Below are 16591 nucleotides of genomic sequence, written 5' to 3'. Positions count from 1 at the left end.
AAAAACACTGTCTTTTGTTGGCACTGTAATTTTTATTGAAAGTATATAGAGTGGGTACGGAAAGTATTCAGACCCCTTTAAAATTTTCACTCTTTGTTTCATTGCAGCCATTTGCTGAAATCAAAAAAGTAAATTTTATTTCTCATTAACGTACACTCATTTCTGCAAATTTATTAAAAAATAAAAACTGAAACGAGCGAGGCTTACAAGGTTAAACGTATGTGCCACTTGAGCACATACTTGAGTATGTGCCCAGAAATTTCTTATTACAAATTCACATTTTTCGAAAAATGTTTAAACACTCCCAAAAGACAGGTGTATGATGTGTTTCCTTATTTCCACAACTTGGCAGCAACATGTCAGATCACCTCGAGTCTGCATACTTTTTATATTTTGAAAAACACTATCTTTGATAGAAATGCAAAGGCCAGTGTGAAATAGACATGGATGTATATTTTGTATATTTTGCCAAGAAAAGTGTGGCTTTGTGAAATATTTATGTACTATTGTACATGATTAGCAATGTTGTGAAAAAAGCCATTAAATTTGATAATTATGTTGAGGTATGTTGTTTATGAAGCACTTTTTGGTTTTCAGGCACTAATAGCTTGCTTTCTCTTCTTCCCATCACCAGCACCTTCTCTATGGTAAATGTGTTTCTCTTTGTCCTATTTTAGGTTTTTCAAGGATGTGGTCAACCAAAGGTTTCAGCAATAGGCAGGTCTGCACGGGGCATCTCTGATGTATTCAATAGTCGCTTCAGACCCTTTACCCCCGAACAGAGACCTACCACAGCAGCTGGTACAAGCCTGGATAGACTGGTATGTAGGAAGACAAGATAAACATTTCAACATAATAAACAGTGGTTGAAACATAAACTGACACATAATAATATTCAAATGCCTAATATAAAATGTTAACGAAATATGACTCATTCATATACAGTACTTATCATATAAAGGCCAGAGTATTTAACTTGTGAATAATTTTAGCAAAGAGATCTGATTTGAATGAGCAAATTATGCTGAATGTTCTGTCGTTCTCACATATTTTAACAGCTAAACTGATTTTCAGAGCTCTTCAGAGAGGTTTCTTTTCAAAAAATATCATTGGCAGAGGTAAACTTGGTGAAGGCATGCTGTGCTTAAGGTCAGCTTACTGGGATGTAAGTGTAAAGGCCAGAAAAAAATAGAGGGATGTTCATGTAGTTCATGGAGCTCCTAGGTGCTCTGTGACTTCCACCACTGCTGCACTCTGAGTAAAGACAAATATGTTCTTGTACTGTATATCATACTAACTTCCAGTAGTTATGGTAAACCCATAATAATAATACATGAATATAGCAGGAAACAAATCTATACATGTTGCATAAAATGTATTTATTGTAATTTTAAGCACTGAAGCCACACTTACTGTTTAATTTAGGGCTGGGCAAGTTAACGCGTTAATTCCGCGTTAATTCATTAGACTATTAACGGCGATATTTATTTTATCGCGCATTAACGCATGTTGCTCACATGCTTTCAGTCAGTGTCAGTCAGGCAGCACTCTCCCGCTCCCCCTCCCCTCTCGTACATGGCTCAGCGGCGCCAGCCAATCAGCACGCAGGCTCAGCCTGGCCCGCCCACTCAGCTCTCACACAAACTTAACAAACAAACAGCTGAGAGAGACCGCAGCAGCGAAAAAACATGAACAGGGGAAGTAGCACCGTTTGGCTTTATTTTAATACCGTAAATGAAATCAAGCTGTATGTTTTGTAAAAAGCCGGTTCATTTCAGTGGAAACACAACAAATTTATCTAAGCACGTGAAAAAACATGAAAACGTCGAGCCCCAGAAACTGAGAGAGGAGACGAAACTTCTCTCACTGCCCCGACAGACCCACAGACGTCTCTGACTGAGGCGTTTCAGTCCTCCAGGGAACATCCAGGTAGATCAGTGGATGGATGGATGGATGGATGTTACTGGAGCCCACACATAACATGTAATTAAGACCTTGAAAGAACCCAGTACATATATTAAAAAGTGTTATTTAAGATAAGATAACATTAGCTAATCTTTTTTTTATCCCACGACGGGGAAATTTATAGGATTAAAGCAACAGGCAGGTGCACACAACACAGACAAAATTACATAAGGATTGAAATATATAAGAGGTGGATTAGCGAAAAAAAACACTGAACATAACATTATTATTATTATTATTATTATTATTATTATTATTATTATTATTATTATTATTATTATTTAATTGTAATAATAAAATAAAAACCACAAAACCCAAAAGGTCAACAGTTTCATGATACATCAAGCTTAGGGACTGGCTAATATACAGCAGGTCAAAAAAGGCCATATTTTGGCTGCAGTGCTTGCTGTTCTCTTATGAAGAAAAGATCAACTAGTGCACTAAATTCAATAGATGGGTTGAAAATATCCAGTATAAAATAAGTGCTACAAATGTTGCAACACTTTTGTTCATATGGCAGCAGAACATTAAAATAAAAGTGCTCTTTACACTATTTTTGAATTCATTCTTGGAGTTTGTAAATACAATGCGATTAATCGCAATTAATCGCGATTAATCGCGATTAATCGCGATTAAATATTTTAATCGTTGCCCAGCCCTAGTTTAATTATTTATATTTAATTCCATAGACAGGGTATGCCTTCACCTAGAATTTCCATTGTTTTTTTTTTTTTGCAGAAGACACAAGACAGTCACCCTAAATGTGATGCAAAATCTGAAAACACAAATTGCAAACCATATAAGGTCGTTTTCATTGCATTATTTGCTAAAACCAGCCTCCATAGATAGTGTTTATTCGCCTAGGCTGTCTCTGTGATAATCAGTGTACCCAGATCAAAACCATGGCTATTCAGTCTGTCTCTTTTGTTGAAGATGTATATATTCATACGTGTGTGAAAAGTCTTTCTATTTACTTTTGCTGTATATTGTACCAAAAAGTCTTCATTGAGTGAAGTGGAACTGAAGTCAAATTCCTTGTTGGATGAAGCAACTTGGTGATCAAACCTGATTCTGATCTTCTCAGCTGATCTTCTGAATATATTTCAGTTGTTAGGATAGATAGTTCCATATATTTAATTTAGCAATGGAACCAAATATCTTCATAAAGGTAGAGACATGCAGTATTCAAACACTGTGTCCCAATAGAATTTTACAACTAATGGTTCTAATAAATTACAGTAAAAGATGAGCAATAGGTAAGCAGCATGTCAGGATATTAGTCAGCCGTGCATCTCATTCGTATGACTTTTTTTTCTACTTTTGACTATCCTTGCAACAAATGCTTCTTTACATAATCCTCCATCTTAACTGGGAAATCCATCTATTAAAAAACATTATAGCCCCTTTAACTAGAAGGTACAGTTGTTAATCTAGTGCTGCATAAACTTTTCAAAAGGATTAAAATGAAATACATGCAGGATCACAGAAGTGATTAAATACTGCAGAGTTTAGCTTGACAGTCTTTATCAGCAGTCTTTACTCTTAAGCTTTGAGGAATAAATGTATGAGTAAAACATGGCCATATCCTTGAATATTATTTTGTATATATTCATATCATTACATACAGCCTCAGTTTAAGAAGTTTAACCAAATCCTCTTGTTTGCTTGAAGACATAAACATCAAAAAGAAGGTGAAAGATCAAGGTGCTTTTAGAAAAAATTCTACTAGTTTCTCTATTTTTAATAATGTATTACTACATGCACTTACTGTGTACTTCTGCTTGTCAAAGATTTGAGTTCTTCTCTGCAAACCATTGGTTTTCCTAGAGTAGGTTTACCTACTATAAATCTCCGGCTTGAGTAAATGTCAGAGATTTAAGAAAAATATATTCACTTGACAAGGAAAGGAAAGCAATAGTGTGCTGTTACATACACCCGTATTTAATATAAGTTTGTAAATGTGGCTAAGCTCATCTGACTGAAACAAACATGAAAACTTATTTTAAACTACTTCAGACACATTTCCCACACCAGGCTTGGGTTTGTATGCAGGTCCTGATTTATTCATTGATCTGAAAGCAGATGATTTTCTTTAAAGATTTCACAGTGCCTCTCTGGAAGTCATTGCAAATCAAATGGTTTGAGGTGGTAAATCTCATAGGCTGGTGAATAGAATATTTCAGCAGCACCATTTATCATTTAACTTTTTGCTTTGCTAACTAATAGACATTCTCTTGCTCCAATTCTCACTCTCAGTCTCTCTGTTTCTCCAATGTCCAATTAAATCTCTTTCTTCTTCATTTCTCTGCTGCTCCCAGAGGGCTGTCTGGAAGACAATGCAACACAGTGTAAGCTTTCCATTCCTCTTCTTGATTTCATAAAGTCATCACTCTTGTGTTTTAATCAACCTACCCAATGCACTTCATCTCTTTAAGCTCAGCATTGGTGGTGGGAATTTATTTGACCCATGACTGTTCAGTCATTCTGCTCATTGTATATTTATATTTTTTATTCTCTTCCTGGTACCTGGAATGCATTGACTGACAGATGAGTGGTTGAGTGGTTAGAAAGATGCTTATTGCAGAAAGATACATTTACATTTGTGGCAATGATTTTTTTTTCATCTCGTTTAAGGATTCCATTTACGTTCTAGACAGTCCTACCTTCATTATTAGAAAAGTAGATAAACCGTAAATGTCTTTGCTTGTGTTTCAGCTACAATCACAGTAATTTGCAGTTTCAACCCTTTACTATCCCTACAAAGAAGTCATACTGTTTTGTTTGCAACTTCACGCAGCGGCGAGCATGTTAAAAAGACCATTTCCTCGGCTGTTTTTGCATGAGGTTGTTGTTTTAAACCCTTTGCTGGATCTAAAGAGGCTAAACATTTTTTTTCTTGGCTTTTGCAAATCATTATCAATCAATCAAAACAAAAGGAGTTAACAAGGTTCTGATCATCTTTGATCAAACAAATGTGGAAGCTTTAAAAAAAGTGTATAGTTTTCTATTGATCTGTTATGTTGGCTTAGTACATCTCTCTTTAAACTATTGGTCTAGATAATCAGCAAAATGCTTTATCTTGCTTATGTTGAATTGAGGTACCTGATAATGATTTAGTGCAAAGTAACAGCCTTTTTTAAACTTGAATACAAGAGAGGGGTTAAAAAGCACAAGGAATAAATGGCTTTACTGCTACTATTCTATATTGTATCACCATCTCTTCTTCTCGAAAACATGTATATGATTTAATCAGGGAACTTAATGAGGGAACTGGATCACTGACCACTATAAAAACATTGACCATTTTAGCAATCAGTGGCAAGCTTGGCTAAAAAGCTAAAGGAGATGAAAAAAGATGTATTAAATTACCAAAGCGATCACAATCTGAGAAATTCAGACTGTGAAACTCATTGAGACTGAACATTTAAACACTTTTATCAAGCACCATGCACCCTTTTGCCATTTATTGAAAAATAAAAATGTTTAAGACATTGAAAATAAATTGTAAAAAGACAAAGTCAGATAAATGTTGACAGCAGGATAAATATTGTAACAAGTAACTGCCTTCATGACACTATTTTTTGTTTAAAGTATTGTGGTTCCATGGTAACGTCTCATGACTGACTAACAGGATACTTTCTCTTACTTATCTGCCAATAAGTATTAAGTATAGCTTTTTTTTCATCTACGAGTGAGAGTCCAAAACAAATTTGTTCCTCTAGCCTGGGTGTCTGCAACCTGTGGCTCCAGAGACAGCATTATTTTTTTAGATCTATTTTTAGGATGAAAACTACAGCATGTGTTTTTTTTTAATCCTATCAGGGTCCCATAGTTGAAAATGTACTCAGTCTATTTTTTTTTTGCAAAACATTTATGATTTCTTTAATTTACAAGCATAGAAAATCAATATAAAATGGTAAGCTGTAATGAATAATGCCGGTGAACCCGATATTCAGCCGGAAACAGAGTTACGTTTATAAAAGGTTTATTGTGAGGATAAGTGATGGCAGCTAAGGCAGGCTATCAAAACAAGACTTAACAGATGAGTAATGGCTAATGGTAAAGGCATGCAGGGATGAGCAGGGGACCAGAAGATGCAGGCGGGGACAGACCAGAACAGGGCGATGTGAACCAAGAAACCATCAGAATGGGCAGAGCGAGTGGCTAGAACTTATGAGGAAACAGGCAGACTTGTGCAGAAAGCAGACACGGGCAACTTAATCAGAAGAGCCCAGCTGGCTGAGCACAAATAACTGGTAGAGGAAAGGCACATCACAAAAGACAACATGAGAAGAGATGAGACGTTCTGGCTGGGGTGAGATGGCTGAGGCAGGTATATTTGGACAGGGAAACAGGTGAGGAAGTAATTACTGGCAACAGGTGGAGCTAATTGACTGGTGGTTGAGGAGTGGACTGAGCTGATTGGATAGTGACTGGTGGCTGAGAGGGGACAGGCTGATAGGATGGTGACTGATTCAGAAAAGTCCAAAATAAAATAATGAAAACCTAAATCATGACACAAGCTTTATTTAGCTTGCCTGAAGGGAAAATGTTTATTTGGATTGTAAAGGCTGTAGACCCCTGCCCTTGACTAACTGAGTTTTTACTTCAATACAAGACCTGGAAGTGCAAAAATAGTTTGGTAAACACACTTTCGTCCACATTTCTGTAATGTTGTGTTTCTAGCCTTATAATACAGGAGGGCTAAACAGACACCACTCCAAGATGTGCATATAAAATGTGCAGTGGCTGCAATTATTAGCATAATGTAATGGTTTACATCATGACTTCAAAGTCTACATTGTTGATATGATGTTAAACTTGTACATCCGTTCCCTGTCCAAAAAGAAGTAACCCCCTGATTTACAAAGGAAAATGGTGTTTCAGCTGGAAAGTGCTGTGACCCCAATTAATGCAGTGACTAGCTTCTGACTTTTTAAACAGGTCAGAAGAAACAGCACGTGGTCCTGTAAATAGTTTTTTTATCTGTTTTAGATGGTTCAAATTTTTGGCCTTAATCAAGAAAAGACAATATCTGAGGAGACATTTTACTAAAACTGGGCTATGAGTTGTCCAGCCCACTATTAAAAACTAGATAGAAGCAATCATCTGCATGGAAGAAATGGAGTTAGGATAAACCTTACATGACCTAAAATGTTTAGTGAAATTAAATAGTTAAAAAATAACAGCAGATGTGTTCAATACATTGAATAAAATGTCCACATCCACAATGCAAAGGGAATTCAATGGATTGTGACTAAAAAGCTGTGTAGCTTTAGTAAACTGCTGATCGGTGAGTCTAATTGTGGAAAAATTATTCGCTTTTGCTATGGAGCATATAAATTTGAACTTTGGAGCAATGGAAGAAGGCCTTGTGGTCTGATGAGTCCAGATTTACCCTGTTGTCTAACTGGCAGATGGCTGCTCATACTTTTTTGATCCCAGTATAAGTCAATATTTTTTGTTTTTTGTAGCATACTATACGTAATGCATTATGGGTTCAGAGTCCAAATGCTTTTCACAGCATCTGATATTTGTTTACTTTATTCTGCCCATAAATGAACTGAGATGTGTGATGGAATGATTTTGAGTGACATCCATCTGGTGTCACTTAAAGTTATGTTGCTGACAGGACATTAATGTTAGTTTCTCCTTTGCACAAATTGTGATGGATGTCCTAAACGGATTCAATCATTGATTTGTTTGACCATTTTCTAAATATTTTAGACCTTCTTAATGGATTCTTTGTCGTAAAGCATGACTGAGATGGGGATGCATTTGGAAACAAAGCTAATTAGTCATTAGCAGCGGCCAGGCCTTTTTCCACACTCCATTTAACTTTGTTTTTGCAGAGGGCCAGGACCGGGAAGTGATCTTGCAAAAAAAAAAAAAAAAAAATTTCTCAGTGTACAAAAATGGTTGAATAGTTGTTCAGTGGCTCTAATTGCTCAGTAATTTATTGTTGTCTATGTACAGTTCAGTGTACTAGGGATTAGTTTTTGTAAAAACAATATATTGTGAGAACTTAAGAGGTTTTAAAAATCACATTAAGCTTGAATTAATGAAAAGTGACTTGGAGCTGGTCATCCTAAACCTCTGAAATAGTATTGACCAAAATGGTGCAATATGTAATTGTCTTTAGGCCAGATTCATAAGCCATAGAGAAATAATCATCTCTGTTACAACAGATGACACAAGTGGCAATTATGATCAGTGATAACACAAATCAAAGTTGCAGAATCTATGAGTCATGCCACAGAATGTATCCACTTTTTTTTTTAGTGTACTTTCATTGTGTTAATGGTTTGTGCAGATGAACAAAAGGAAGAGAACAAATGTTGAAAACAGTTAATCACTCTGGCATGCTAATTTTCTATACGAGGCATGCTGGGCTGATGTTTTAGCTGCAGTAACAACCATGGGGCATCTGTGCTGTGGAGATTTCCTAAACTGTTTTCTTAATTGTGTGAACAAAGATTTTGCAAAAGATTCTTTGCAGCTTGGCTTCTTTAGAAGAGCTCACTACAACTACAAAGAAAGAAAAGTACAAGACTTTTGCATTTACTGGACGAGGCAAGCAGTGAATGCAGGTGCTCAGGGGGTGAGTCTTCTAGCTTGAACTTTTGTTTAAACTTCATCACAGAAAATTATATTTTAGAAATCCTAGATTGGTAGAGAGTACTTTCAAGCCTACAATTAAATAGCCTGTACTATATTTTTTTACAATGACTACAAATAGTATATGCTTTAATTTAGGAATTCTGTGGAAATACATATATTCAAATAAAGCAGGTGGTGTAATATGAGCAATACAGCAACATATATTACATTAACAAGTTAACATTTATCTAATGCTTTCTCCCTGTTAAGTAATCTATAAGCAGGGGCAATTTATAGATTAATAGGCTTACCACAGAGAGAAAACTGAATCAGAAGTTGAAAATGGATCTCACATAAGCTCTTTTGTTATGGACCTAATTCTGTGCACTTAATTGGAGAATTCACACAACCACAGTTATAAATAGGACTCAATCTTTTTTTATGTCTTTGGCAGCTATTGCCATGAGGTCCAGGTTTTTGATTTTCTTTTGTTTATACATTTTTAACAGTTCCTTGTTGTTTATTATGTTCTAACAGGTATTGTAGTTAGTTTGTCTATTTTAGTGCTCTTTGTACATTTAGAGTTAGTTCCTGTTAGCTTTCTGTCAGATACTTATCTGAGCTTCTTTGTGTTTCTGTTCAGCTGCATTTAGGTTAATTAGTCTCCCTCCTTCAGCTGCCCTGCCTTCACTCTGCCTCAGCTGCTCTTCCTTTCATCTCATTGGCTCTTTTGGTTTATGGGTCATCTTCATCCCTGCCTCTGTATTTAAGCTTGCTGGTTCTCATTGTTCTTTGCTGCCTTTTTTTTTCATTGTTCTGCTCTAGATTCTGTTTCCTACCATTTCACTGCCTGTTATTTCTATCAGTTGTTATAAGACCTGTTCCTCCCATGGTTAACCTTTGTGAGTTTGTTATCATTTGTTAGAAATCCCCTTTTGTTAAAACTATGCTGTGCTCTGGGGTCCTCTTTCAAACATGACATCTATGATATCTTATTTTGATAGCATAAAACACATTGTGTTTTTAGGGATTCATGCATTATGTGTTCGAAAAAATAACAACAAGCAATTTATTGTTAAATCATTTAAAATTGTGCTGGAAAACCTGCAGATTATCATCTTTTCTATAGGCCATTTAAGCACTTCATTTTATGCCTTTAGAAGAAGGTTTATTGCAGTGGAGTGGTGTGAGCTGGTCAGTCCAATACCCTTTTTATGGCTAAATAGTGGGTAATGAATTGAGCCACCAAGAAGTAATTTGATATGTCAAAATAGATACGTTTCTGACAGTGACTAATTTTCAATCAGCCATGCTTATCATAAAAATCTTTGAATGACGACAGACTAAAACTGCAGAGGAACGAGCCATGATCTAAATTCAATATGTTCTATACCATAATAATAATTGAACTTTCTTGATCTCACAATGGAGAAATTCACTTCTGCATCTTAACCCAAACCATAGGGGAGCAGTGGGTTGCCACTGAGGCTCCTGGGGATCAATCAGGGGTTAAGGGTCTTGCTCAGGGACCCAGAGTGCCGGCACTGGGGATTGAACCGGGTACTTGCATCCTTCTCTGAGTGCAAGCGCGCTGCTCTAACCACTCGGCCACGACACCATTCTATATCTTTGATTCATCATAACTCCTGTGCATATTTTTTTAGACTTTTATCTCTTATGTTAGCTTCATGGTTTGAGAAGTATTGTGATTAGCCCTGAACTATTATCTGCCCTACATTCTTGTCTTCCAAAGGCCTCTTTTGTACATAAATATTTTTGTTGGTTTAGTTTTCAATGCCCACAGTAAATTTTGCATCAAAGACAATGTATGAAGCAGTAATGATAAAAATGAGTCTGGTTGCTGCATAATCTAAAGCTCCAGTCTTCTCATAAAAACAAAAAAATATACAAAAAAAAGAACTTTAAAGGAAGAGCGGCTTGCTTTCAACCTGTCAGTACACCACTAAAGAGGAAAAAACAGAGCTAGAAACCTGTTGTGGTGGACAGCTGCTTTGGGAAATATGCACAGTGTGATGCATGCTGCAGGGAGATACCCAGCTAAAATACAAAACCGTTGAAAAGCAACGGCTGGTATTTCCCGGCTTCTCTGCTTGGTTTATGTGTGAGCTGTTCCAGGCCTTTGCTGCTCTGTGTTATGGGACCTCTTCCACTGTGAGACAAGAGTGCTGCCTGATTTTATCTGACACTTCAACCTTTTTTTTCCCCTTTTGCAAACATATGTTACAGCTGAGCTGAAACAAAACATTTATGTCAAAGTTTTCAGTCTTGTTCAAAGAACATTAGTGGCAGCTTTTCACCTGAAATCCATGATGTGAACTTTACATTAAACTCCTGGTTGACACAGTAAAACTGGCTGTCAAATGTGCTTTACTTATATATTTTTTAACTTAGAATTCCTTCCACGCTTATAAGCTCCCGTGCTGAAGAATTACAATAAGCCTTAAAATAATTAAATGTTTTGCAGTGCTGTAATCTTACTACACAAAACTATTTATTCAGTGATCCACCATGTTATGAACATATTTGTGTTTAACAGCCTCCCTGGAGCCACACTTCTTGTTGCCACTAACAGTTCCTGTAAAATGTAACTAAAGTTTTTTACCCCGTGTTTTAAAGTTGTCAGAGTGTCTATGAATGTTTGAGAAAGGCAATGAGGCTCATTACTCTGAGCCACTCCTCAAAATGGGAAAGACAAGAAAGCATTAAATTAAAGGATGTCTGTTGAACTTTAGGAAAAGGGAACAAGACAAAAGCTACTCAACTGAACTTGCCCATATAGTTGACTCAAATATTTATATTTACTTTGTAAATATATGCTGTTGTTTTTACTTTATTTAGAGTCATAAGTTGATATACATCAAGATTATTATGCGTTTAAACTATGCTGGAAAGGCCAGATGATTATATCCTGTCTTCTTAGGATCTAAATGGTTAACTTACTATATTTAAATTAATCAGAAGGACACCCTTGGATGTATTTTAAGGTAATACTTCAATCACACAGTCTCCTTGTGTGACATCTTGAAAAAATCTACAGTAATCAGTAAATATTTTTGGGAGAGAACTGTGGATCTGATTTTGAATTACTGACCGAAAATAGTTAAGATTTAGTCTGATTTATGAGACAATGAGGAAATGTTTGACATCTGATTTCAAATGTATGTACAAAAAGAGCAATAATTAAAACGTTTTTAAAAACTGGAACTGTGACAAATGACGCTGAATGAGGATCCAAGTTTATCTTGCCACCACACACAGCACGGAGGATGATGAGGGGAGCAAGAAAAATCTCCAGAGCTCATTGTTGGAGAGCTGCAGTAATGAAACTCGTCTTTGGGTTGCCAAGTCTTACAAATAAAGTTTTTTTTAGGCTGTTGTATAGTTATTTACTGAGGGTGCCAAGAATTTTGGAAAGTAGTGTAACTGCTGCCCATGTAAAGGCAAAAGGTTTCATACTCTAAGGAGCTGGCTTTAATCTTATACTTTCAGTTACAGGTAAGGACAAAAAGTATTTCTTGCTATTAAAAACATTACCTAAAAAACTAATTTACTGTATTTTTATGTAGTTATAAAGTTAATAGAGAATGTTATTTACCATCCTATATTAAAAAAGCAGTGGACATAATGCATTGTGCTGTAAATGCAATAAACAGCCATCAGAGCATTATAGTGTCCTATAGATTTTTCACCATGCCTGTCTGATCTCCACGATCTATTAAATCGCTGTGATTAAGAGTTTTCTTCTGATTTAATGTTTTATTTTGTACGGCCACAATATGGGTTTTATATTCAGTAATATCCCATAATATTGAACACTCATCTAATCCTAACATTAGCCCTAATCCACTTGTGGTTAAATTGTTTTTGGTTGTTTTTTTTTGTTGTTGTTTTTTTACTATTTTAGTGTATGCTATACTCATTTCCCATCTTGAGGTAAATTTAGATCCGACCAGTCCTTTAGACCCGATTACTTCATCCTCTAAGCAGCTTGACTTTAGAAATTGGCAAAAAAAAAAAAAAAGCATGAACTGGAATCTGCATCAGCTTCAGCTTCTTTGCTCATTATCAGGCTGTTAAGCACTCTGCTGTTTTCAATGACATGGTGTGGTTATCACACAGCTCAAGGTAGAGGGTGTTTACCCTAATTTAACTCTCTGGAACACCATTCGTTTAGCTCGCCCATATAGGTAAGGCAAGCTGAAATAGAATAAAATGTGTTTAAGAAAATCCGATTTAGCACATTATTCAAAGCAGTAAATCTGGAAATGCAGTCACATTGTGCTTAAAGTAAGCTAACCCAATTGCTAGGAGCATAATGGTAAAGTGACCATTCATGTTTCTCCCCTTTGGAGATTTTGCTACTTTTAAAACCTGCTTTCGCTGTGCTTTATGTAATTCAAATCCCCCATTTCAGACACTGGTTCAATCAGCAGTTCTCTTAGCTGGTATGCTGCTGATGTCGATGTGACCTAGAAACTGCAGGATGTATATGTTCTCAGATTCAATCAGTATTTAAACAATCCAAAGTATATGCTTGAATATGTTTAAAGAATTAAGCTTTTTCAGGGAAATTACAGCTACAATCCTATGAGCAAGTATTTGCCCCCTTATGGATTTGTTTTTGTTTTCTTGTCATCTTATTTTTTCAGATTTAAAAAAAATATCTGTACTTATCAAATTATGGTTTTATTCATTAAGGAAAAAATAGCTATTTAAACCAACATGGTCTTATATTTGCCTCAAAACCAATCAAAGAAACTACACCTGATTCTGCAAAAATTCAAACTGTGAGTGAGAATAGTTTAGTTTGAACTGTAAGCCCCGCCACAGCCACCCACCCCCATCAGAAATCCTCGACATGCACAAGATTAAACATGCGCCCCGAGTTTGTGCACAATCCTCCAGCAGAAACAAGGCATTGAGGACCTTTTATTCATTTCCTTTTCCATAAATGGCAAAATGTATCAGGTAAATGACCTTTTCTTATGTCAATGGTCAACACTTACATGCATGCCATGCTGTTTTCTTTACATACCCTGTCGTGCATGTGCTGGAGGAGCCACTACTTAGAAACGGCTCCTCAACTCGTTGTGCTATTGGCAGAGAAAGTTGCCCGGGGTCAATTGTTAATCTGAAATCACGTGTTTAAACTCGTAATACATTGCATAAAACACATTTATATTTACAAAAATAAATTCAGGGAGAGTTCCTTTAACTGGTTGTGCCAGCCTTGATGTCAACAGCTACCATCGAGCCTTTTTGATTTCTGGCAGTCTTTTACTTTCCTTTGAAGTTGTCCTGACCCATCTTCTTTGCAGAATTGTTATAATTCAGTTTGATTCAATAGTTAAAATTAACGTTTTTTTTTCACCATTTACTGCCTGTTTAACATCATTTTTCATCATTTCAATCAGATTGAAAGTCATTTTAAACCATTGATTTGATTGTCATTTTGGAGGTGAACTAGTAGGATTATATTTTTTTTTTATTATTACTGTTTTGCTATTTGGTTTTTACACCAGACATAAAGGGACATACTATCCTAAACTTTAAAATTTTATCAGGTGTATCCACAGAATATTTTCCAAATGGTGTTGGGGATAATTAAGAGTTTTTTTTTATTATTCAAATCTGAGTTGGAGTTTTGTGTCCTTTTCATCTCAGTAGCACGGTTTTCACATCGAAATTCGAAAATGTTATGCATTTGTTATACACTTAAAATGGACTATAACATAGTGTGATCACAAAACAAATGCAAATTCAACCATTATTGTTAATTTTTATGCAGACATCCAATTTCTACCTTTCACCAAAACTTATCAATATATCTAACCAATCACCTTACCAATTGCCATGTTTTTCTTCTTCTTTTACCAATCACTGCAACTCTGCTTTTGACCCTACCTTATTCCGCTTCCTGTTTTCCTGCTTTCTTGTCTTTGGAGTTGAACCTGCAAGATGAAAACTGTGCGATGCCAAAAGGTCACTTTCCATGAAAAATCACAGCTAAAATAAGTCTGTTCCCGGAAGGATTACATTACAGTGGTGGAAAGCTGTTCACGTATGAAGTACTTTGCACTTCCTTTCTAATCACTCTGCTATGCCAAAAAAAAAAAGCTTGAAAAAAGGTTTCTCAACATTTTTTAAAAAAAGGGGCCACGATAACAGTAATCTCAAGCCGAAACAATCACAAAAAATGCAACATCCTGGAGGAACTGCCTGTAAATGAGGAAAAGTACTTTAAACCACATTCCAAAATCCACTGATCATTAGAGTAGGTAGTATGAGACTTGGGTGATATGAAAGTGTTTACTAGATTTAGTAAGACATCTGGTTGCTGTATTCTAAATAGCTTGCAGATGTGAAACCGATCTGTCCAGATCAGGACAAAGAGCATTATAGTAGTCTAAACACAATGACACAAATTTATGATTCTTAAATTAAATAAACAGGAAGGAGAAATAGATTTGATGTCTGATTCAAACCCAATAGGGAGGCAAATATAACTTCTAGTTTTGTTTTTGTTTTGTTTTTTTGTTTTTTACATAGGATTTAGTTACTGGGCAAAAAGAAGTAAATGATTTTAGAATACAGGTAATGAGGAATTATTATCAAGATCTTGATCTTATTTCTGTTTAAAACCAAAAAATTGCTTTAGAGCCAGTCTGTGATCCCAGATGGTGAGGCTTAAAAGATGCATACAACTGGATATCATACCATACCATCTTTATTTAAAAAGCACCTAGAACCAGCCAACAGCTGAGACAAAGTGCTGTACATCGCAACAAGCTAAAACACATGTGTTAACAAACTAGATAAAAAGATAATGCATAAAACATTTAAAAGAAACTATAAAACCAATTTAAAATGAAAAGTAACTCTCTAGTGATAAAAGCCAAAGAATAAGCGTGGGTTTTAAGGTGACTGAATAATGCCAGCTAATGTAAAAATGTGAAAATAGGATATTAATTGGTCTAGAACTGACCCTTGTGGAACTCCACAGGTTAAGCCTGGTTCACACGACAAGATCTCAAAATAGTGGGCCGATTTCCAAAGCCTGAGAGACACCACACGTAATGAAAAAAATCATAGATATAACAGCTTTGCTCATAAAGTGTGTGGTCTCCGGTCAGACGGCAAGCACAACACACCACACACAAATAGATTTCATTCAGGATCATTCAGATGTCAGATGGGAAATCTTGTGAAACCTCTCAAGATTAAACGTGAGTTCAGAGTAAATAAACATGGACGTTGAGGAAGAAGAATGGCGAGAGTTTGTGGACTATTTTTAACAGAGAAAAAATATTCCAAAAAAAATCCTTGGGGACTTGGTGAAAGGAGTGGAGACAGTACAGAAAATGTGGTGCTCTGAAATAGAGTCTCTCTCTCACTCACTCACTCACTCACTCACTCTCTCACACACACACACACACACACACACACACACACTTTTTGATTGGCTACACATCACATTTAACAGGCTGCATGCTCGTTTGTTCTCAGGGAGCACCCCACACATTGGGATGTTGAGGCAAGACAATCCAACATTTTGAATATCCCCGATTTGAGGTTGGAGCGGTCCTGACGATCATCAGAGTGGGCCAGATCACTCTTAACACACCACACACGGCAGGATTATATCTTAAGTCATCCTGATGACTATCAGAAGGGGAAGATTGGGGCAAAAATTACACTAATTATCCTGCCATGTGAACCAGCCTTTAGAGGATTAGAGCCTGAGGACAACTTGTCTGTCTTGATGCAGAGTGTCCAATCAGATGAATAAGATCAACAGTGCAATGCAGAGAAAGAAATTCCAGACAGAACCTTCAGCCTATTTAACGAAGTTGCGTGGTTGACAGTATCAAAGGGATCACTGAAATCAACCAAGATCAAAACAGATTTTGTAACTATCTTAACTGAGGCAAGACAAGTCTGCAGTACTTTTGATGGTGCTCTTTTCTTTTGTAACCTCCTGGATGAGTTGTCAATACACTCACAC

The 16591-nt window shown here is 36.2% G+C and overlaps 1 protein-coding gene across 2 annotated transcripts in view; it reads left to right on the top strand.

Annotated features, from left to right (window-relative positions):
- The window catches only part of gpc6a (glypican 6a), a 207245-nt gene that overhangs the window by 145481 nt on the left and 45173 nt on the right, over positions 1–16591 (top strand). Inside the window, exons 7-8 of one of the 2 annotated variants that reach the window (XM_021309614.2) lie at positions 678–821; positions 4284–4313. In XM_021309614.2, coding sequence (XP_021165289.2) covers positions 678–821; positions 4284–4313 — 174 coding nt within the window. The remainder of the gene's footprint in view (positions 1–677; positions 822–4283; positions 4314–16591) is intronic. The other variant, XM_036136143.1, reaches the window with a different exon arrangement.

This window comes from Fundulus heteroclitus, chromosome 4 (assembly GCF_011125445.2).
Source record: "Fundulus heteroclitus isolate FHET01 chromosome 4, MU-UCD_Fhet_4.1, whole genome shotgun sequence".
In the NCBI taxonomy this organism is placed as follows: Eukaryota; Metazoa; Chordata; class Actinopteri; order Cyprinodontiformes; family Fundulidae; genus Fundulus; species Fundulus heteroclitus.
Note: the sequence above shows the minus strand (reverse complement) of the source record. Positions and strands in the feature narration are given on the sequence as shown.